We start from the raw sequence: 25,029 nt of genomic DNA, 5'->3' as shown, positions 1-25,029 counted from the left end.
CTCAGTGAGTGGTTTTGCTATAAGTATTAATAGTTTTAGAAATTGTGCTATAAGAATCATAGCTAGGGTTTAAGCCATCAGAAAAAACTGTAAACACACTTTTAATCTTCAGCTTTTCGCTGATAGACATGAGATAGTGGGCGGTGACTCGCCGGTGAGTTAACAACCAGAGCTTACATCCAACCAGAAAGCAGTCTGCTGAAAACGAAACAACACGTAATTAATGCGGAAGCGGATGTGCTTGAATCCTGCACACCAACGAGCCGACAGCGTGCAGCATCGCATCTATCGGTATTTGCAGCAAACACTGAAAACAGTTTTGATCCTGCGTGTGTGAGACACCGAAGCACACTGCTTGTGTTATCATGGAGCTGCTGACAGATGCACTGTACTGGATCGGTGCTGTCACTGTGGCCTGGGTGTCAGTGAGCACTCTGTGCGGTCTGCTCAACGGGATTCGGGTCTGGATTGTGGGCAATGGAAATTTAATGCGGGCAGCCAAACTCGGGAAGTGGGCAGGTTGGTAGACACACTGCAATGACAGATGTCGCGAACACTTTCACTATTCAGACAAGCTGCCTCGAGCCATCAGTTACTGTGTGGCATCATTGTAACGTGATTGTTGTATGATGTTTCATCTAACAAAATTAAGACTGGAGCTTAACTTTTTTTCTGTTTTGCTGAATTTTATACTGACTTCCACTGACACTGCCTAATCCGCTTGACGCATACATCACCCGATCATACTGTTTCCGGGTTCTTAACTGCTTTGGCTGAAGCACTCGTTGCTTCAGTGCAGTGCTTTGTCCCCTGGGTAGATCTTGAATGGAGGGACCAGAGCCAAGTATTATAAAGTTTAGTTTACCGTCTAGAATCCACTTGTCTTAAGTGATTGCAATACAGGAATACAGAAATTAATTCAAATTTTAATGAGTTATGCAAACATTTGCTTTATGGATAAATATCGTGTGGTAAAAACACCATAAAATCTAATTTGAAATTGTGTCAATAGTGTTCAAAGTATTCATCTTCAGGTCAAACCAGACCAAAAATTTGATGACACATCTTGTACTCGGAGGCATTTTTTTTTTTTTTTTTTGGTTATACTTTTTAGTTTAGGCATAAATTCTCAGTATTAATTAATCACTAATTAGAAACTACTAATTTTACCTCAATAAACTACTACTTTCATGCTTATTTACACGTTAGTAAGGATAGTTTTTAAGTTTAGCTGTGGATCTAAAATATGGTTGTGCAGAGTAAAAGGCATTAATTTGTGTTTTAGAAGTACTAATAAACAGCCAATATGTTAGTAATATGCATGCTAATAAGCAACTAGTTAATAGTGAGAATTACTTCCTATATGAAAGTGTTACGCATTTTTTCCCCCTAGAATGTTCCTTTACAACAGGTTCTGAAAAAAAAAGAAATTCATTCATTTTGGTGGAATGGGTTTTTAACTATAACTTATGAACCTTTAGAAACAGACCTACAATGAGAACCAAGGCTGTTAATCGACTGGAAAATACTTTTTTTGAAGTCATCAATTTGCATTATTTCATTTTTTTAAATTAATTAAATCATTCTAGGTAAAAAACAACTTTGTAATATTGTGAGTCACTTTCTATCTGGTTGGTTTGGTTTTTGGCTTATAATGCTTTAACAGAGACTTTTTTTCCTATGGGAAAAATGAATGGTAAAAATATTTCTGGAGCCAAGGCCACTGAAACTCTATACCACCAGTTTGAGGTCAAAAGTTTACATACACCTTACAGAATCTGCAAAATGGTAATTATTTTATCAAAATAAGAGGGATCATACAAAATGCATGTTATTTTTTTTTAGTACTGACCTGAATAAGAATATTAAACATAATAGATGTTCAACGTTTCGAACCCTGAATAGTCCACAAGAGAAAATAATAGTTGAATTTATAAAAATGACCCAGTTTAAAAGTTCATGAGTCATTTGTTTGTCCTGAATAGTTAAACTGCTGTTCTTCAGAAAAGTCTTTCAGGTCCCACAAATTTTTGGTTTGTCAGCATTTTGTGTATTTAAACGCTTTCAAGCAATGACTGTATGATTTTGAGATCCATCTTTTCACACTGAGGAAAACTGAGGGACTCATATGCAACTATTACAGAAGGATCAAACGCTGACTGATGCTTTAGAAGGAAAAACAATGCATTAAGAGCCAGGGGTGTAAACTTCTGAACTGCATGAAGATGTGTACATTTGTCTTATTTTGCCTAAATATCATATATATTTTTTCATTTAGTACTGCCCTTCACAAGCTACAGAAGATACTTGCATGTTTCCCAGAAGACAAAATAAGATAAATTTACCCTGATATGTAGGGATGCACCGATCCGGATCGGCCGATCCGCTTGCGCGTTTTGTCAATAAAGCCGGTTCTGTAATCAGCGGTAAATGCCGTCAGGTGCGTGATTTCACGTTGAGCCATATATACTACACACAGCCGTTGTTCACAGACAAGATGCGCAAATCCATGTTCATTATCAGTGTGAATGTGCGCAGCTCGTCGGTAAACAACGGCTGTGTGTAGTATATATGGCTCAACGTGAAATCACGCACCTGATGGCATTTACCGCTGATTACAGAACCGGCTTTACTGACAAAACGCGCAAGCAAGATCGGCCGATCCGGATCGGTGCATCCCTACAATATGCAAAATCAAAAGTTTTCACCCCTGGCTTAACATTTTGCAGTTTCTGCTAGGTGTGGGTAATCTTTTTGACCTCACTGTAAATTGTTTCTTGTAAAGATACAGAAGCTCATAGAAGCACAAGATTATAATGTAGTGCATGTCATTGGGTCTTAACTGACGTGTAGTACTCTTTAACAAAGGGATGAAGGGGATGATGACCAGGGTGGAAGGGATCTGGAGTTAACCAGTGTACACTCTGACAATGACGTTTTAGCACAGGAGTGGGTGTGATCCACTATGGTATTTTTGCTTTATACATAGACCTGACTTTTGACCCTGGGCTTATCATACGTGGAGTTCCAAAAGTCCATCGTTCTGTAGAGTTTAGACCAGTCACCCCACCAACATGCTTTGCTCTGATTTTGATTTCCACACATATCTAATCAAGTGACTTCCTTGCTGTCATTAATTTTTAATCCAATTTTAAATGGCAGCTGTCGCTCCTCTGATAACAAGTACTGATCATGTCAATCTGTGAAAATCTCTTGTGTATTTGTTAGTTGTACTTAAATGTATTAGTTTTGATCAATATAAATTAGTGCTTCTTAAGTTAACCTTTTTCACTCAAAGACCCCTGTTGTCCAACACAACATTGCAAGGCTAACTTTTTAAAAAGTTTTTTTTTTATTAACAGAAACTATAGTATTGATTTTAATTTAATGAACCAAGATTCATTTTATGATTCCAGAATTTTTCAGAAGTATGTTTTTCAGCAAAAACATTTTTTTTACATTTTTTTTTTTCAGTAAAATATTTACAGTTATTATTAGTTATTGATTTGGTAGTTATTTATAGTTAGAATTTTATTTATGACGAGAGATTATTTTAAAATATTAATAATGATGCAGCTTTCTTGGATATTTGCTAAGACCCCCTAGTGGGCCAGAGTCCCTGTTTGAGAACCATTGATATAAATAAAGCATGAACCATCTTGTTTTCAAAAAGCATTAGTGAAAATAATAAATTAGGTGTATTTTAATGCATAAAATTCAATTTCTGTCTTTATAAATGTGCCCCTTTTAGTCTTGGAAAAAAGCATATTTTAAAAATAAAAACTTTCATAGCCAGTAAGGTGTTCCATACCATTTGTGTCATTTATATTTCAAGTTATTTCAGCAATAAAAGGAAGTTGAAGTTGTTTTTCTCTGCTAATCTTTTAGGGATCTCCTGTCATTGAGTCAGTGATTTAAATGTAGGTTTTATCAGGCACCATTTGTGAATGAATCATTCATGACTGGATCTGTGAACCAAATCTAATTCCAAGAGAGTGATTTGTTTATAAATCCCACATTTATACTTCTTTTATGATTTTACCAAGAGAGTTGGGAAGGGTGCGACGATTTTTAATGAATAACAGCGTACATTTAGCCTGTTCTTTATAGTTTTGTCATTGGTTTAGTCAAAACTTTTCAAAGAACTGCCTCATCCATTTAACTCCTTGATTCAATTATCTTATTACAGAAGTTATTTGCAAATATGATAATCTAATAATGACTTAAATTTAGGTTTGTTTCTAATATAGTTATTTTCTATTAGTTATTCATTAGTTATTGCATAAGTCATTTCTTCAAAATGTCAGAGGGAAGAATACCTTAAGGGCATTTAGCAGACACACTTGTATAACATAAGACCGAAAATGATAAGGAACATGCATAGAAAATAAATTTGGTTATTACACCACGATCTAATCCTTGTTTAATATTGACTAAACAACATTTAATTAAAAATACCCACCTAATCTTTATTATTGGGCCATTTGCTTACAACAGAAATGCAACAGCCACTGTAATTTCTTGAATATGTGGACATCAAAAGGTGTGAACTCAGATTCAGCATTTGAACTTTTATTATGAAATCGTGATGAACAGTTAGCATGTTTAGAAAGATATTGATGTTGTATTCTATGTTTTCATACACTCAAAAAAATAAATTGTTCAATGAACATGATTTAATCGTAGCACCCATTATGCATCTAAACAAATCTAATGAACCTGGAAAGCTTTGAATATGTTATATGAATGTGATTTAAACTTGTAGTTTTAACATTGTTTTAATATGTCAGTGTAGCTTCTTTCCAATTAATTGAATCAAAATGTTTGTATCGTGTTAGTCAAATATGTCAGTAAAAGCACTTCAATTCAACAAAATTCTGCCTTGTTACATCTACTAGTTAATGTCTTGTTCATATATAGTTTTGGTACTTTAATTAATACCTATCTTGTTGTTTCAATTAGATTTGTTTTAGGTGACAGCACTAAGAACCAAAACATTACCAAAAGTTCAGTAATCTACAGAAAAAAACACATAAAACATGCAAACAATTAAACATTTTTATTTTTTTCATTCAGTTTTAACATACACATACAAATAAGTTTAAACTGCTTTCTTCACTTTAAGTCTCTTATCCATTTGAGTGTTTGTAAAACAGGATTCAAACAGCATTTCAGTCCAAATAACAGCACAAACCTGACTTCCACACCCTCAGTTAGGACACCAATGTCCTGTGGGTCATAATAAATATACAAAAATAATTATTACAAGAATTGCTTATACACTTATTGGCCACTTTGTTATGTACACCTGTAAAGTAAACTTCAATCCAATACAGGAGTTCTGATGTGAATCAGAGGTTATAATTTCTCAGTTTTTAAGTTGAAACTGTCAGAAAAGTGATAATTCTTCTCTGTTTATTATTGAGGTCACAGTCGGTGCTGGTGTGTTATTGCAGTGCATTATATAAAAAAAGTTCTAATTTATCTGGCAACCATATTTAAAATGAATGAGGTGGCTAAAACATTATAACCACCATAGAATATAAAGTACTCCAATAAAACAAAAGCATGCAAGTATAGTTTTCTGATGCTGTTTAATTTATTTCTTATTATTATTTCAGACAAAATTCAAATCTTTAGTAGGGATTTACACATAGTTTTGTAAATTAGGCCCCAAGAGATCTCAACCATTATGAATAAAAAATTCTTCATTCACATAAGAAATTTGTCTAAGTGTACCAGTAGTTTCCTATTAATGAACAATTTGTCCAGCTCAATTATTTGACAAAGTTAAGTGTTCTCTCATGTCACATTTTTGTTGTAGCAAACAGGGAAAAAACATGACCCAAGTACAGAATATATGAGCTTTTGAAATTACTTTCTCATAAACTCACCAAATACGCCTTGACTAGTTTTTCAGGGTCTTCATTCAAGTAGATGCACAGAGACTTGATGACACTAGGGTTGTGCCGATAGACGATAGTATCGTGTATCGACGATAGTCAGAGATATCGCCTGTTGCTGATGCCTTTGACGATAGTAAGGCGATTATTATCATTATCCGTCAAAAAGGCACCTAACTTTAGCAATGCTGCGCGGAGAGTTGGTTCTAGGATGACTCAGAAACTTGCCGCGGTATAAACACAAGCATAGAGTAGATATCGCCGCAGATGTGTGCAGTGAAAATGGGTTAGAGATGTATTCATCATACAGTGTACATAGATTAAAGGAACACTCCACTTTTTTTGGAAATGGGCTCATTCTCCAACTCCCCCGGAGTTAATAAGTTGAGTTTTTGAAATCCATTCAGCCGTTCTCCTGTTCTGGCGATATCACTTTTAGCATAGCTTAGCATAGATCATTGAATCCTATGAGACCAATAGCATCGCGTTCAAAAATGACCAACGAGTTTCCATATTTGTCCTATTTAAAACTTGACTCTTCTGCAGTTATATCGTGTACTAAGACCGGCGGAAAATGTAAAGATGCGATTTTCTAGGCCGATAAGATTAGGAACTATACTCCCATTCCGGTGTAATAGTCAAGGAAGTTTGCTGCTGTAACATGGCCGAAGCAGGCGGAGTAATATCACGCAATCTCAGAGGCTGACGATAGGATGATATGAAAATTGAGCATATCGCCCAACACTAGATGACACAGGCTTCTCTGGTATGTATGTACAGTTTCATCCTGTAGAGTTGGGACAAGATTAAATCAACTTCAGTGGCGGCACAGCTTAAGAGTATTGAACGTGTTACTCTCTGTGTAGAATGTAACAGGTGAACTCTATACACATGAGTTTTAAGTCCTGCCCATGTCTTAAATGTGCATGCATAATTTAAAAATATAGTAGTCAACAAAAAAGTTAATCAAAGTTGTCCTAAGACAAATTAATTTGGTTTTAGGTCAAATTTTGGTCCCGCTTTGCATGGCCTTAACTACTATGTACTTGCATTTAAATTAATCATTTGGTACAATGCACTTATTGTGTACAATCATGTTTTTACATAGTACTTGTATTTTTAAAAATAGCTATATGTAATTACATCTGTAATTACAGATAGAGTATCTGTATATAGTTAGACTGTTGACCCATCCCTTAAACCTTAACCCAACCTTAACACCAAACCTGTCCCTAACCTTACCCATATCCCACCTTAATAGAAGCAAGTGTTTTGCAATACAATATTACCACAATAAGTACATTGTACTTATTTTATGGTGCAAGTACATAGTAGTTAAGGCCACCTAATATAAAGTGTGACCCAAATTTTATTAAAGGTTTTAATCCACTTCAAATGTTGACTACTGTACACAAACATAATGACTGCCGCTTCCAAAGCAATGTTTAGTTTATACTGTAATGCTTAAGTAATTTGTACCTACAACTCTCCTTTGCAACACTTGCTGCACTGCCACATACATGTCACTGAAAGAGAACGAAAAGAAAAGTTAAGTATTCAAGGATAGTTAGTTATACATTAGTGTATGTGAGTGTTAAAAAAACTACTTACCATTAAAAGGTGAGGTTCACACCAGAAGAGCATGGGGACAGCTATACATTGTGATGTATTTTTTTTTCTGCTGTGAAAAACAGAACAAAAAAAAGTGTATAAAAGGTATACACTATATTTCCCGAATAAAACCATGCATACATATTCAATCATAACTTTAACTGCAATTTGTTAGGACATTTAAAATATATGGTCGACTGCATTATAGACAATTTTTGCAAACTGTATTCAATAAACTTGGTAGCAATATGTAACATTTCGGAACTCAAGAAAAACAAACAAAAAAGCTCTATAAACGTTAGCTAGACTGAAAAGAGCGATGAGAAGTGCACACTGATTCAACATAGGACAAGTTACGTAAAAGTAAAGCGTATAATTAGCATTACGCTAACTAAATTAACGTACAAACAGAAAAAACGAGTGCATAGTGTGTTCGACTGTGCATATCTAGCGGATATATTAACGTTAAGGTGAAACTTGTATCGACAAAGACAACGGAATTTACATAAGCCTACTCTGAAACATCGCAACAGTGTCTACTTATTATCCCACGTTACTAACTGCAAACAGGTACATTATATCAATCAAGTATTTACCCTCAATATCAAGAATGAAGAACGTTTAAACACAGCAGTTCAAACCGCGGGCGCTCACACAATTCCTCTTCTTCCATCCGTCTGTACCCAAGTGATTGTTTCCGTCTCAGTGTTGAGCATGCGCAGTGACTCACCAGAGAGAGTTGTTGATATGAAGTGACTCGGGCTCATTGAATCAACAAGTGCTGATCTAATTAATTTGATTATTTCTTAATTTAGTTACAAATAACAAGAATCAATCATTTAACAGAACTCGTTATAATCGTATTAATCAGACATATTTGTATTTTGCAAATCAAACAAGTGGCTATTTGACTTTTTTGAGTGTAGGTTTAAGAATGATTTACCCTATAAATCTGATGAAATGGCCTGTCATGATCGGGGCTGTGGATTTTCCCTCAGCCACCTGAGGTCGCTGTCCTACACTGCACTTCCTTGATTGTCCACCTGTCCTTGTCATCAGCACTGATCACCCACACCTGTTCACTATTACTATCAGGACTATAAGTATCATCTCTACTCACTCTGCATTCATGTCTGCATTGTCTCGTGTTTGGTATGTTCTGTGTTCCCTGGATCTTTGACCGAGTTTTCAGTTCTGTTTATTTTGTATTGTTTTAAGTTTCAAGTTATTGTTGTGCCGTGTTGGCCTTTTGCTTTGTTTGTTTATTTTGTTAATTAAACTTCCATCTTACCTCACCTGCATTTGGACCCAGACCTCCCTGTGTGAAACGTGACATGGCCACGTTGCATTACCAGATGAATGTTATAATTAACCCAAACTCACAGCAATATGCAGAGATGGAGTTTGAGACGCTCCACACATGTAAATGATACCAGTTTGTGTACGTAACCTACACCCATATAAAAAAGCCCATATATTAAACATATATTTAGTTAATCAAAACTATTCACTATTCAAGAAAGCCTGTTGGGCAGGGTGGTGAGACATCTTGGTATCCTGAATAAAAAACACAATAGCCCCAGGATGCTGGGCTAGTGATTTTGTGAGCCCTGATTAATAGGTGCTTTAATTATATAATTGCGTGTGACGCTATTGCATGCTTACTTAAAGGAACTACCTATAGAGTAGTACTGCATCCTTAATATCTTCAAAAAGTGTTTAGTTTGATCATATTTACAAAAGAAAGATACAGCTTTACGATTCTCTCCAAAAACAGTCGAGCACCTGGAGGCGCGCCGTGGGCGGAGCTAAAGATTGACGAAAACTCGCGCACCGATTGCCAAACAAAATTTGATGCTGGTTCACTTACTATCTGCAGTTCTGTTTCATGACTGGGATCTTTTATAGCTGGGACAGCTCCACCTTTCAGTATTAAACGATGTGCAAATCCAGCGTCGAACTGGGCCTCGTTTATAAAACGTTCATCAACAAACACACTTGCAAAACTCAGTTTCTTACCCCGGAAAAAAAAATCATCAACTGGGTTCTTCGGGAAGCTGAGCAAGGTTATCTTTGCCTTACAACCAGTACCACACTTCTTTAGAGACATTCTTCATGAGTAAGTCCCGTGCAGCCGAATGAAGCACATTGATGGGCGTGCTCTTGCTCTCGTTCTGGTCGATGTGTGTGCGGGTGTGCTCTTTCAGCAGAAATGCCCATACAAGGAGTTCCACCCTTCAGGACGTCATGAAGAGCCATGATTTGGAAAAAACTTACGGAAACTTGTAAGAAACCCGGAAGTGTGTATTGGGTTATACGTCCACATCGTTTTTGTAAACTTTGGCCATGTTTAGCATGAGAATACAACTCTTTAACAGTGTAAATAACTTAACATGCATGAAACGGCATCAGACCCCCTTTTAAATAACATCTAAATATATTTTACTGCCTTAAAGGAGTAGTTCACTTTCAAAACAAAAATGTATAGATAATGTACTCACCCCCTTGTCATCCAAGATGTTCATGTCTTTCTTTCTTCAGTCCTAAGGAAATAATGTTTTTTGATGAGAAATCATTTCAGGATTTCTCTCCATATAATGGACTTCTATGGTGCCCCCGAGTTTGAACTTCCAAAATGCAGCTTCAAATGGCTCTAAACGATCACACCCGAGGAAAGAAGGGTCTTATCTAGTGAAACGATCAGTTATTTTCCAAATAAAAAAATTACAATTTGTATACTTTTTAACCTCAAATGCTCATCTTGTCTAGCTCTGTGTGTACTCTGTGTAGAGATTAAAAAGTATATAAATTGTAAATGTTTTTAGAAAATAACCGATCGTTTCACTAGATAAGACCCTTCTTCCTCGGCTGGGATCATTTAGAGCCCTTTGAAGTTGCATTTAATCTGCATTTTGGAAATTCAAACTCAGGGGCACCATAGAAGTCCATTATATGGAGAGAAATCCTGAAATTTTTTTTTTCTCAAAAAACAATTTCTTTACGACTGAAGTAAGAAAGACATGAACATCTTGGATGACGGGGTGAGTACATATACGTTCTGAAAGTGAACTACTCCTTTAATTTTTTACATGTTTATAACACATTATCTTGTAACTAGTTCACATTTACAACTCTACGTGTTTGTCGCTGAAAAACATGGATTTTATTTATTTTTTTGATCAATGAAAATTAAGAGCTTTATTTCAAGCTCCGATTTTCAAAAAACAACCTAACCCGAAAAAATTTTCTTCTTATTTTCCCCCACTATGTTCGGGCCACAAGAGAAATATTAGGGGAGTAAATTAATCAGCATATGAAGTAAATTAGTCTCTCATCGTCTCTGAGAGAATATGTGCCGTTAATGCAGCTTCAGATGCTGAAAGCGCCATCAGTTTTTACTTTCACTTTCTGGTTTCATTAAGACATTAACCGGTATATTGCATTTTGCGCAAAGTTTTCACATTGCTTGCTTTTAATCCATTGGCTCGCCTTAATGGTTTAAAACATAAATATTTACATAAAAAAAAAAAAAAAAAAAAATATATATATATATATATATAAAACATAAATATTTACAATATTGCAATGTAACCCCAACGTAATGCCATTGTTTTTCACTTACTGAAAGCTCTGTCTGCGCGCAACACGCTGCTCTCTGCTCTCATCACTGCATGGCCGACTGCCCCCAAACACTAACCTTGATGTGCTTGATATAAATTTTATATATTAGAAATTAGATTTTATTTATTTATTTATTTATTTATTTTTTTATTTCGTAATGTCAAAACCTTCACGGTCCGCATGGACGCATCTCTCGGTCCGGATTCGGACTAGAGTCTGCCAGTTAACGGTAGATTATAGATAATAGGTAAAAATGTTGTAAATAGTGTAGGGGTGGGCGATATGACCTAAAATTAATATCACGGTATTTTTCATCTTTTGAACGGTGACGGTATAATATCACGGTATTACTTTTTGGGAGGAGTAGCCTGTCCTGTCCCTTTAGTATGTGAATAAAGTTAATATTTTTATAATATAATAAGTAAATGGTAGGTATCCTTATCAAAAAGAGACACAGGAGAGTATTATGCATTCTCAACATATTTATTTTGCAAAAAACCTAAAGATCTTACTTAACAGTGTACAACAAAACAAAAGAAATTATTGAAATTTAATTTCTGCAATATTTAAAACCTTTAAATAACTGGGGGAAATCAACCCATAGCAACAGTTTAAAAGTAGACCAATTCTGTGGGGAAAAACGTGGACTTGGCAACCCTGCATCCAACACGAGCTGCTGGAGTTAATGTCATTGCACACATGAGTATGAAATTTTCGTCCGAGATTTTTGCACGTTACAAAAAAATACAGGTTATGTTAATCGAGTTTACACACTGCCTCTGAAACTTTCGTCCGTCATAAAAAAAATCGGATCGCGTTTGATTTTCTGCATTTTTGCATCCATAATAAGCATTTTGATAAGCATGGCGAATATGAGAAAACTATAAAAAAAAAAAAAACGCGTACGAAAATCGGACTCAGTGTACAATGACCTTTAGATTTGAATGATCACGGGTCGAAAGTAAGAGATGACAAAAATAGAATGGAGGATTTGCTGCAATCTTGTACTCACTGACAAATATCTATTATAAGATTTGCTGCTCCCTTTACACAGAGTGTGCGTTATCGCAAAATCGAAAGTAAAAGTAAACAGCGCGAGCACTCATTTAAAAGCGATTTCTATACCCTGCATATTGAAAGTGCGAAAATTATACAATATTAGTTCGCCTCGCGCCCACTCAATTTGTGATCCGCTGTATAAATCCTTCGGCCGGCCGACCGGGAAAAGTCCACTCCCCTTTTACCTACCACCTGCAAAGCTGATACGAATATGTTTTACTTTTTTATTTACAAGATATATAGTATAAGGACAGGTATTCAGACCACAACTGAACGTTTGAAGAAAATGTAATGCCTTATTATTTAGAATTAGCTATTATTGATGTAAATGCAGCCGTTCGAGGCACATAATTGATTTATTACGGTATTGACGGTATTAGAAAATCCATGTCGTGGCGCAATGTCACACCGGTGCTGACTATGACACCGGCGTACCGCCCACCCCTAAAATAGTGTTCAGTTTCTTGCACAGACCAGTCGTTTCACTTCATAAAAATATATTGTCAAGAGCCACAGCTATTTATTTTGTTTCCTGTATGTGCTTTTTTGACACTTAAAGTGACTGCATGTGGACTCTAATTTTAAGAATCACCAGAGACCATGGTTTCAGCTATAAATCATCTTTACTCTTCTACTGAAGAAAAGTCATCTACATCTTATGACCTGAGGGTAAATAAATTAACAGCAAATTTTCAATTTTGGGTGAACTTTTTATTAAATAGCAGGTAATGTCTTGATAACAATGTCATTGACATGCCATTATTAGCTGCATGTCTGTGAGTAGCTACTTTTGTGAATGAAGGCATTTGTTGGCTTACCGAGTGGTTGCATATAATTGGATGACTGAACGAGAGCTGCAATTGGACATTTGAGTTCTCGTGTGTATTTACATCTCTCACGAAGAGCACCCTCTATAACACGTGCCTTGTCTTCTTGTTTAGCATAATATCTCCCTCCATTTAGCCATCTCTTTTATTGTCATTCCCTCCTCTTTCTCATGGAACAATGTGCACAGTGTTTCCTCTGCATCCTTTCATTCTCTCAACTTCTGTGCTTTAACACTGCTCTATTTTTAGCTGATAAACATGGATCAATAGTTTTTTTTAATGTAGGTACTTTTTCTGTATCTAGATCCCTGGTATATTCCTTAATGCCTAACTGAGAACTGAGAAAGTGTAGCTTTACCGCTCATGCATGTCTGCTGTAAATGTGATTCATCTTCATTCCAAGGAATTCGCATGGTACAGTGGCTTGACATTTACTGAGAATTCAAGTCAAAAATACTGAAATGTGTGTACTACACATACGCAGAGTCACACACATTTCACCACAATGACGTGCCATAATTATAATTAATTTGTACGCAGGATTTCAACAAGAAATACAGTGTTGATTGCAATTCTCCGTTGATGTGGCTTTAATTGAAGGCTCTTCTCCTCTTATGCACATTGTTCTGAATGCTTCATTAATGGATATTTATGAATTGCTGTACCGCTACTGTACTGCACACTCGATCGCAGAAGACATTCACATAGTTCTCCCCCTTTCTGAAAATATCTTGCCTCAGGGAAAAATAAATGCATCTCGCTCTATTTTTAGAGCAGCCGATTTTAAAACCGTCCTTTTGAACAGCGCTGCTGATGTGAAGCAAATAAAGCCGTCGAGAGAGGCACGTGGCACCCCATGCTATTTAAAGAAGCATGTTACTGGGAGTGGGGGCCCAGGAGACACTTTGAATCCTCTACTGCGGCATCCAATGAGGAGGGAGGATCCCGGTCTGCGGACGGAGAGGGGTGTGCTATTACATAACACTGCAAACATGGGAACATCCAAGGGCAGTGAGGGATGGCACTTTTGTTTTTCTCAAAGTTTTCCAGGTTTAAAAGAGACAAACTTTCAGGCTTGGTGGAAAACTATGGATACGTCTTACAACCCCTTGGGTAAAAAATAGACTGTGAATGAATATATTCATTAGAGGTCGACCGATCTATCGGTTTTGCCGATTAATCGGCACCGATAGTTGATTGGCCGAACTATCGGTCATCGGCAAAAAACCCTGCCGATAGTTTTTCCGGGTTGCGTTCCCTTGCTGAAGCGCTCATGCTCCGCTGTCTTAGAGTAGAGGTTAAGCCCCAGACCAATGTTTAATGTCAGGATTGTTATCATATATTTGTATTGACTTATAGTCATATTTTTAGCCAGCAAAGTTGTAGATTTAAAGACCTGATGTGAGAAAGCAAACCGTGTTCATTCAGCCGACAGAATCCTGCCGTCACAGCGTGCCATAGTTTTACGTAACATCATATAACATCATCTGTCCAAAATCATTGTTAATAATGTCTTTATGCTTCATAAAGAACTATAATTCATGTTTTAGCCTTTTCTTCAGGCCCGTAAAGCATAGGCTTGCATCTTGTTACGCACTTTATTTTACAATGCCATTTTCCTGTTCTTGTTTGATTTTAATAAGTGATCAACAAAAATATATATTAAAAATTAAGATAAAAATTATACAAAACGAAATTCGTTTAAGGAGGGATTTTCCACAAATAAAAACGAACGAAGTGGTCAAAAATTGTGTCTTAACCTCTCCAATTCTCCCGGCGTATTTCGTCCAATTAATACACGCCCGACATTTACAAATAACACAAACTTCTTTCGTAATTAATATATTAAACTGAAACAAAACACAAACAAATAATATTTAAACATAAATGTAAAACAGAAAAGAGACTGTTTCTGAAATGGCTGCAATTAACGATATAGATCGCACTTTCTCTTTCCGTTCAATCTGTCTAGAGACTAACCTTTGCTGTTTTTTTTTTTTTATCTTTCTGGAGGTAAACATTTGCCCGATTGGTGATTAAATAAACTGTTTTAGATTTCTGCTTGAACTACACGCGACGCGTCTTGTGTGTGTGTGTGTGTGTGTGTGTGTGCGTGAGAGAGAGAGAGAGAGAGAGATATACCTGGCTGCGAGTTGTCCGCGCAATGCAGCGCTGCACTTTTGTCCGGTTGAGCTTGTGTTTTTCCCGCACATGGCACGTGTGCGCGCCAGAAACGCGGCATGCTTCGTTGCACAGAATTTGCACTTTGAGCTACGTGTGCATTGTTTGACATTGTGAGCTTTCAATCGCATTGTTTTACTTTAGATATGCCTTCATTTCTGCTGTTTGTAATGCAGTACTATAACATGCACTAAACTCGCGCACTGACAGACTTTCACTTTCTCTTTGTGTTTGTTCGTCTTAAAAAGCTTGTTTGCAGATGAGGTTAAATGCACATGGATTTTCGAATACTTTCGATGTACACGCAGTCAGTTATGTTCTCAGAGCAGGACAAAACATCTGATACATCGAAATAAATATGTGCATTTGTTTGAATGCAGCCGGTTAAAGCAGCGACGGTCTGTGATCTCATCAGTAATAATCAAATGAAAAAAAATAAAAACTACTTTCTGTAAACTTGCCGACACTTAAAGAACGCTTATTTTAAATAAGTAAATGTCTTTAAAAAGTAGCCTGCTTATATAATAAAAAAAATTAAGTAAATTTTGCACAAATGGTTATATTTAGTTGATATTGAAAATCGTAATTAAATTGAATCTTAATTTTAAGATGTCAAATATGAACAAAAAGCATAGAACCTGCAATTTTACATATTGTTAAAATGTAAAGATGACAATGAGCCCATTTGTAACATCAACTAAGATTAATGAAAGCTGTAGAATAGAAGTGTTGTTCCTTGTTAGAGTGTGTTAATTTCAACATTTACTGATATTTTGTTAACATTAATGGACTATGAAATAACTTTAATGATCAATATATAATAAATAATATTTTTTTCATGTACAAAGTATGGTTTAGTATTAAAAAAAAATAAAATAGTAAATCACTATTTTAAATGCTGTTCAGTATCCATTTTCAAAAACTATCGGTTAATTAATCGGTATCGGCCAGTGTGGTCCAACCTAGCTATCGGTATCGGTAAAAACCAATATCGGTCGACCTCTAATATTCATCCAGTATCGTTTATCGCTTAATCTAAGCCTTCAATGAATGCCGCAACATATGTAGAAAACTAAAAATAAACCTGCAATACTGACAGCAGCTAGCACAATGCACTAGTCGGTTATATATAGTCTTTTTTATGTATGCTTTTGTTACAGCTTCATTCTTGTAGATTCATTCACTTGCTCTTCTTTGCCTGACACACAGCTGCAATAAATGCGGCATCAGATGCATGGGTTCTCTGTACGGCTGGATGTACGGCCTGGTCCGTAAGCCCTGGGAGGAGGAGTGCAGTGCATGTGATGCCGGGGGAAGCTGAGGCTCGTTTGTATTCAAGTGCTGCAGCTGTTCCAGACGAGGCTGCAGTGCCTGCCTGGTATTTTTAATCTCCTGTTCTTTTTTTAGCCTTCAGAATATTTAGCGGCAGCGGCAGCATCAGTGTGCGCTGTGAGGGGGCGTCTTCACTCTTATAAGATCATTTCTCAGTTGACCAGACTCCAGCATTTAATCTTTTGATATGCAGCTCGAGAAGGTCGACGAAAAACCCTTTTTTTCATGCTTGTGATAACCCACCAGTTACCAGTGTGAAATTAACAAGGGGTGTTTCCCTGTTGCCACCTCATAGGTTCGCTTCTCCAGGATGTCTAACCTTGTGGTTTTGTGAAGGTTTATTTAGCATTTTTCTCAGTTGCCAGACAGGAAGGGGCCGTGTCTGACTAATGTACAGTTTGTGTGAGAAATTAATTAATTCACAGGGCGGTTTAACGTCATTGTTTAGCTCTATACTTTAAAAATAACTTGAATCACACTGACCCAAATTCCTCATCACTAGCTTTGGCATCACCTTCCGAAGATTTTTCTCTGACATTTTCTAACAGATGATGCTCAAAATCTGTGAATGTTTTCACTCAGATGTAGGCTTAGTGCTATATCATGGAAAATATTGTTCCGGATTTTTTGAAAGTACTGGAATCCTTTTTTTGGGGGAAGGTTTGTTTGTGTATTTTTTTTTTTTTTTTTTTTTGTACACTACCATTGATTGAATGATCAAAAGTGACAGTTAAGACATTTATAATGTTACAAAAGATATTAAATAAATGCTGTTCTTGTGAACTCTCTATTGATCAGGGAGTTCTAAAACAAAAATCTCAGCAGCACAACACATGATAATAATAAGAAATGATTCTTGAACACCAAATCAGTATATTAGAATGATTTCTGAATTATCATGTCACACTGAAGACTAGTATAGTATATTAAAAACGGCAACATTTCACAGTATTACTGTTTTTCATGTACAGTTAAAGTCAAAAGTTTTCATACACCTTGCAGAATCTGCAAAATGTTCATTATTTTACCAAAATAAGAGGGATCATACAAAATGCTGACCTAAATAAGATATTTCACATAAAAGACATTTACATTTAGTCCACATTAAACAAATTATAGTTGAATTTATAAAAATGACCCCATTCAAAAGTTTACATACACTTGATTATTAATACTGTGTTGTTACCTGAATGATCCACAGCTGTTTTGTTTTTTTGTTTTGTTTAGTGATAGTTGTTTATGTGTCCCTTGTTTGTCCTGTTTTCCAGCCTGGCCAAGCTGGTGGTCAGGCTGGGAGACCAGCTAAAACCAGCTACTTCCAGCTGTTTTTTTTCAGCACGGAATGCATCATGTTATCTTATATTATGCTATTTGTGTTAACGTTTATGAAACACATTATAATTCATTAACTTTTTTTCATTAATTTGCCTTAATTTAGGTGAAGGACAAGATTACTTTGCTATTATGAAATTCTAAATGTTAGAGCCTTGAAATGCAAGACGATCAAATCGCTAATGTAGTTTGTTGATTTTGTATTGCCCATAATAGTCACTTGGAAGTGTGTTCTTAATTGTGCTCAAACCAAGATAGTTTTGCACCTTTTTTGCAGACAGGCTGTGAACAGATGCGTCTTCTTTACACTGGATGTTTAGTTAAACTGTAGAGTAAAAAATTTCCCCCTCTCTGTCCTCACCTAGCAGAACACGCCTTTCGTCCCAACCAGTGTTTTTTCCTCTGCTCATGTGGAGTAATGTATTGTAAATGTGCTTAAAAATAACTGGGAAAATGGTTCCCTTGCCTCTAACTGTGTGCCGCCCCCTCCCAACTGTACTCTCCGTTAGCCGCTTGCCTTTCACTCTTCCCTTTCTATTTTTAACTGCCCCCAGGATCAGTCCTCATTCGCTCCTCCCTTGCGCTGTCTTATTGTTCGTCATCCACCCCTCCCTCGCCACACTCTCTTGTGTTACTCCAGTCGGTGTATGCGGGCTGCCCATGTAAATCTTTAATCAGTGCTGGCATCTCTGACACCAAAGATGCCAGGCTAAAGGGTGGGGATGTGTGTCCCGTGTCCTTGATGCCCGGTGAACAGAGAACCGAGCGTGAATTCAAGCTTTTCTGCTCTTTCTATAAATGTGAAGCCGTTTCCCTCTTTGCTTGCCTTCAAGCTATTTTTACAAAGGTGAACCGCGTTTGGAGGGTGACGGGGCTTGTTGTTTAGGTGAAGCCAGGACAACTAATCAAAAATGGTATAGGAACATGCCATTTTGCTGTCATTTCCATGCTCTCATCAGCAGACGCCCATGTTTAACATGTCTGAAAGTCACTTTAATTTTTACATCTAAAATAATACATTTAGTTTCTATGGTGGGATTTAATAACATCTTTCTTCTCTCATGAAATAACTTGGACTATTTTTCAAAATGCATAATTACACCTTATCAGTGTGTCTGTACACATTCGTGATATGATGTGCTTTTACTGTGCTTGATCATTTACATTCTCCCCTCAGTAATCTCAGTCTGACTCTGTCTTTTTCCTTATAGTTGTGACTGGGGCCACCGATGGAATCGGAAAAGCCTATGCGGAGGAGGTAAGATTCCTCAGGTTTTATTTGTGTTTTTTTCCCTCTCTTCACGGAAATCACAATGAGTCATCAAACTAGAGGTCTCAGTCAGAGTTCAGGGAAAACTCCGCTCTCAAAGGTTTGCCTCGTACAGTTGACAAACCGACAAGCATTTGCCACCCCGCTGCTTCTCATTTCTACCGTTTGATGGCCTTTATGAATTGTTCTTTTTATTATATACTATTTTGAATGATTATACTAAACGAGATCTGATTTTGTAATAGTGTACCAGGATGAGTAGGATCATTTTGATGGTAATACGGATGATTTGATTGTGAAGGCTAGTTTACTGTAATTATGATCTGATCATAAGTGATTTGATGTTTAAGCAAAATAAAATATTACAATTAGAATAATGTATAATGTGAAATGTGTCTGATTCTGTGCAGCTCGCTCGACGAGGTTTTGCTATCGTTCTCATCAGCCGTACTCAAGAGAAGCTGGATGAAGTGTCCAAAGCTATTGGTAGGTGTCTGTAATAACACTGTATTGACCTCATTTATTAAACGCAAGCATAATTAAATTTCAGTGAAAGTGTTTGTATTATCAAAATGTTAGTTGGTACTAAGGCTGTTGACATCAGATTTTGTACTACGCGATTTTCGTGGCCACAAAAATTAGCATATGATATGATCGTGATATATCGTTTACAGCGATATATTGTGATATCTAAAGAAATCTTGGAAAAAAATACAAATCAATCATGCTATCAGTCAAGTTATTTCTTAATTAAAACTTGTGTTATAGTTTTGATCGCGTGTTTGAAATGGCTTTCTTCTAAATTTGTACCAATAAGTACCCATCACTTCAGTTATTCAACAGAAATGAACACTAGAGGCGGTAAAACAGTGAGCTCTTGTAGTCATTTTCGTACATGGTTATGATTACAGCTATATGTTTCGCTTTCTGGACTTAAAAAGCTTGCTTGTAGTTCAGACAGCATGTAATTGGACTTAGGATGCTGAATCCTTGGGTACGAATCCCGTAAAAACATGACTCACGATGAAGGTCGAAAAATAAGCTAAAATGGCATGCTTGTGATTGCATTTTTACGCCACATTCGCTTTTGTTCATGCTATCGGGTAAGTTTAGGTGTAGTGCAAATGGTACGCTATTTGAAAACGTCCCGTCAACAGGCATTTCAAGTCAGAACTGCAGTGATGCGTACAAAACCAACGCGACATAAAACGTACCATACATACGTTCATCTGTTCCAGGGGTAAAAAAAAGCCACTCAGTGTTCATTTCTTTTGGAATCCGCAGTGATATGTTCTGATTGATACGTATTCTGCTTCTCACGCAGAAGTTCCCACAGGTACATTTTCGTCATGAGACCAGGTTGTCCGTATGAAAATACCTGAGATGGCTTGAAGAACACTGATATAGCATATACTGTTATAATCATGTTTCATCATACAAAACTTTTTTTACGCTTTTTATTCAGCTACAGTGAATACATCTGTCCACATAAGGGGTTTCCTGGTAAATTATTTTTTCTATTACTCCTATGAGTCTTGCTTGTGGGTTTTCTGCCCTAGGGCACCCTCTGGTGTCGAGTATGAATGGAACAAATCACACGTGAGGGTTTAACCATAATGGAGCTGGAGCTGGATTATTATGTGTCATATTATCGTATGTGTACTATTCATTCTGAAATATCGCCAGATCCAGTATATTGCGACACACCTAATTAACACTATATTTCATTATTTAAATATCACGATTATCGTCAATACCAGTATAGCACGACACCCCTAGTGAAAAAATACAGCTGCTGGCAAACATGTATTATTCATGAGTGAAACATCAGAACAATTGGTGTTCTTTTAGACAAAATGACACTACATTTTCATTACATGGCACTTAATTCTTTCCACACCGCACTTAACTCTTTTTCGTGTCCCCCAGAATATTTTGTTGTGTGAATATCTGAACATGCAATACATCAGATCAGACACTCTACTTTAAATTTCATTCTAGCATCAAGCATTGTTTTTTTTTGTCAACACTTAGGTAGGTTTCATAAAAAAAAGCAACATTTTGAGCAAAAGGCTGAGAAAATCGCATCTGTATCATATTAAGTAATATTATCAAAGCAAAGATGCAGTAGATAGCTTCCATTAGCACTTCCAAAGCATGCACAGGCCTTTACCAATTTCTGGATTGACGTTTCACAATGTAAAATTTGGCAGTTTTCATTTATATGCGGTTAGTGTTGATGATCACATTATTTTTCATTTGCATACGCATTCATATGAGATTGTTTGTTTGTTTCTGTGTTGTCCCGGTCTGTGTCTTTGATCGGCACATGCTAGACTTATTCAGGAGATGTGCAATAGCGCCCCTTAACATATAAAAGTTAAAAACACGGAATAACGAATAAAAAAATCAAAAAATGAATAACGGAAAATTCTATGGTTGGCGGTGAAAGAGTTAAACATGGAAAAAAATCTGATTTCCATTATAGGTTGTTTTTAAAAGTTAGGAAAGAGTATTGATGCATGCTACATTCCCAAATCAATATAGGGTTGTTCCGATTCCGATACTAGTATCGGAAATGCCGCCGATACCACAAAAAAATCTAGCATCGGAATCGGCGAGTACTTGAACCCACGTACCGATCCGATACCATTTTCTTAAGATATAAGTTATTCTCGCTAGCAAATCAGAAGCCAGTTCTTCTTTGCGGCTCAGAATGCAAACAGTGTTGCCACAAGCAACCACTGTTTAGAGCAGCGAAGAAGAAATACAAATGTGCTAGCAGTTTGTCCGCTAAACGGCGGCATGTCTCATATGCAGGGCTTTATGATTTCTGCGATGCGGAAAACACGGACGGAATCGCGGAATCCAGTCAAAATGGAACTTACAGTTTAACGCGGAACGTCACGGAATTTGTCAAAGTTTGATGCATTAATCAAAGGTAGTTCATTACACTTAAATCAAATCGTGATATGGACTAATATTAAGCCAAAAACCGACTGTTTAAATATGAATTAATGCGTGGTTCTGTGTTAATGAATTGTACAGGCGCGTGGTTTGTTTACTCCTTGTACTGAAGCGCGCGGGACACTTGCGGTAATATTAAAGGGCTCCAGACTGTGACCAATTTTTCTGCCAGTGTTACTAATTTTCGTGAGCGGTCACACTGGCGCGACCACCGCGTTGTTCAACTCATAAGCTCTGCCATTTCTGTCTCAGATGAGAAACATAAAATGGCACGCGAAACGAAAGTGAAACTAACACGACACGTTTGAGCTGCTCAGCGCTGACCGTTTATCAGCTTGGACTGCAATGCAAACAAACTTGCACAAACCCCGAACAGCTTTATTCGGGAGCCAACGTTGATTTTGCAACACTGTTACTGCTGCGAGATGCAGTGAGGAGCATTTGAAAATGCCACACAATGAATAAGGTTGCTGCGAGATCTAGTGAGAATCTTTCAAATTCTGGCCAAAATTCTCTGTTATAAACAGGGCTGATGTACGTCAGAAAACCAGATTAGTAATACTAACTATATGAAAAAATATTACTGTCAAATGTATGTCATATAATAAAAATACTCTAGTTATATGTCATATAATAAAAGTTCAATGTATGTCATATAATAAAAATACTCTAGTTCACTGTATATATCACTGTATATTTGTTTTATTAAGGAATAAGTCTGAAGCACACAATAAAATAATTTATTAGTATTATCTACAGCTGTATATACAATTACACACCCAGGTATCGGATTAGTACTCGGTATCGGCCGATACCCCGAGCCCAGGAATCGGTATCGGGAAGGAAAAAAGGGTATCGGAACATCTCTAATAAACTTATGTGCTCTGAGATACTGAAAACATGGGATCACGAGTTGCTCGTGTGTAAATGATCACAGTGCCCAGCTTCATATTTTACTTCATTTTTTTTTAAAATCAAATCCCACTAAGCCATATATCGATTTTGAATTAATGTTGATTAATCATGCAGCTCTAATAAACACTGTATAAAACACAAGTTTGAATATAATATACATCTTACAGAAGTCCCGCCCATTTGGAGGACTACACCACACATGTAACGCAAGAGTCATTACGTCCATCGCTTTTGTCAAATAATTCAAATTGCGTCCGATGAAAGATGCACATGACTGCATTTGCCAGTGTTCAGTGGAGGTCACTGGGCTGATTTCCTTCATTCGATGCTCTCTCACACTCTCTCTCTCATCCTCGCCATGACATCTCCAGGATCCACCTCCATCTGTGAAGTCGCGCTCTGCTGCAGCAGCCAGGCAGCTCAATTGGCAGAGTGCCTGCCTTTCAACACAGAGCTAAAAATAACTCAGCTCATTAACATCCACATTCATTTAGCAGAGGGAGACACTCTCTGCCTCACAAACAGGAGCAGTACTCGCTCCTCACGACTCTCTCTCTCACACACACACACACACACACACACACACACACACACACACACACACACACACACACACGAATAGGTACCCCACAGGTCCTCTGCACACAAGCAAACACAAACGCACATTTGCCAGCACATGGGCGCACACACGTGCATGCATGCTCTAAATCATGCCATCCTCCTCAGATCAGGAGTCAGCCAACCAAAGGACAAGAAAAAATGAATGGGGGGGGGGCATCTGCGATTCAGCCACTGCTGCTCCATTCATTCAGCGATGCCATACTAGGAGATCCTGGCTTTGCTTTGTTCTTTTGGTGCCAGTGGTATAAAGAACACAGTCAACAATTAATTATGTGTATAAAATTGTAAATTATTAAAATAAATTTTAAAAATCAAATGCATAAAACAACAGAATTTAAAATAAAATAATCAGAGTATTAATTTCATAATAGTGCATTTTTTAAATCATGAAACACTGTCAGTAAATAGTAGTGTTATTTTAGTATTATTGAAATTATATTCTAAAAGTCATATTTTGAGTTTTATTTTTGTTTTCTGTAATGTGTGTGTGTGATGTGGACCTTCCCTGAAAACGGTCTTTCTGATTCACAAATCCGTCTCAGATACAGTCATTTTGTAAATAGGGCACGCTCATTCACAATAAATATGAAAATACCTCCCATAAATTACAACTACATAAATTGTGTTTACTGGAATTCTGTGGGATCTTCTGGACTTTGTTCTCAGGTTTGGGTCGAGTAATTTCCTAAATGCAAATCAGACTAATCGTCCATATGCCTAATAAAAATTATAAATAAAGTGTTTAGGTCATTGCACACTGGGTCGGAAATTTTCGGATGCGTTTTACCGGGTTTTTTTTTTTTTTTTAGGATTCCCAATCCTTTCCTATCAAAATGCTTGCTATAGATGCGAAAATGCAGGAAATCGAACTTGATCAAAGCATGCTAACTGTTCTGTCATTGATGGCACAGATAAGCACAGAGCACTATTTAGAGTCCCAGCCTCAGAGGAGACAAGACTAATATAAACGTGATTTCTTTTCCAGCTGTTTACCTTCACAGACAAAACCGACTCTTTTTGTAACACATTTGTGTTTTTAACATAAACTTATGTGTATTTGACAGTTTAAGCGCAATAAGACATGAAAGAGAACTTAGTTTAGTACTCGCGTAACGTGTGACATCCGCTTTCTGTGCATGTGCTTCGGATGTGTGCACTCAGAAAACCCTGTATCAGAACTAATATGGCTTTAAAACGCATGATTTTAGCATGATAGACATGATAATCAAAACCAAGATGTTTTTTGCAGAGTATCTAAAGTATGAGCTGTAAAGGCACAGCCCTATTTTGGAAAAGCGCGCGGGCAGTCGCAGCTCATTTGCATTTAATGAGATGCATGAAAACGGTGTGTTTCTGCTTTCACTCAAAATAGTATTTTCAAAATGATATA

General features: G+C 36.8%; 1 protein-coding gene across 2 annotated transcripts in view; it reads left to right on the top strand.

Annotated features, from left to right (window-relative positions):
* The first annotated feature begins 207 nt into the window (after nucleotides 1-207).
* Nucleotides 208-25,029, top strand: part of hsd17b12b (hydroxysteroid (17-beta) dehydrogenase 12b) — a 35,797-nt gene continuing 10,975 nt past the window's right edge. For both annotated transcript variants that reach the window (XM_073835936.1, XM_073835935.1), the window contains exons 1-3: nucleotides 208-519; nucleotides 19,078-19,124; nucleotides 19,547-19,622. In XM_073835936.1, the coding sequence (XP_073692037.1) occupies nucleotides 366-519; nucleotides 19,078-19,124; nucleotides 19,547-19,622 (277 nt within the window). In that variant the 5' untranslated portion in view covers nucleotides 208-365. The remainder of the gene's footprint in view (nucleotides 520-19,077; nucleotides 19,125-19,546; nucleotides 19,623-25,029) is intronic.

Source organism: Garra rufa, chromosome 3 (assembly GCF_049309525.1).
Source record: "Garra rufa chromosome 3, GarRuf1.0, whole genome shotgun sequence".
Taxonomy (NCBI): Eukaryota; Metazoa; Chordata; class Actinopteri; order Cypriniformes; family Cyprinidae; genus Garra; species Garra rufa.
The sequence above is the reverse complement of the archived record's forward strand: the minus strand, read 5'-3'. Positions and strand labels throughout refer to the sequence as shown.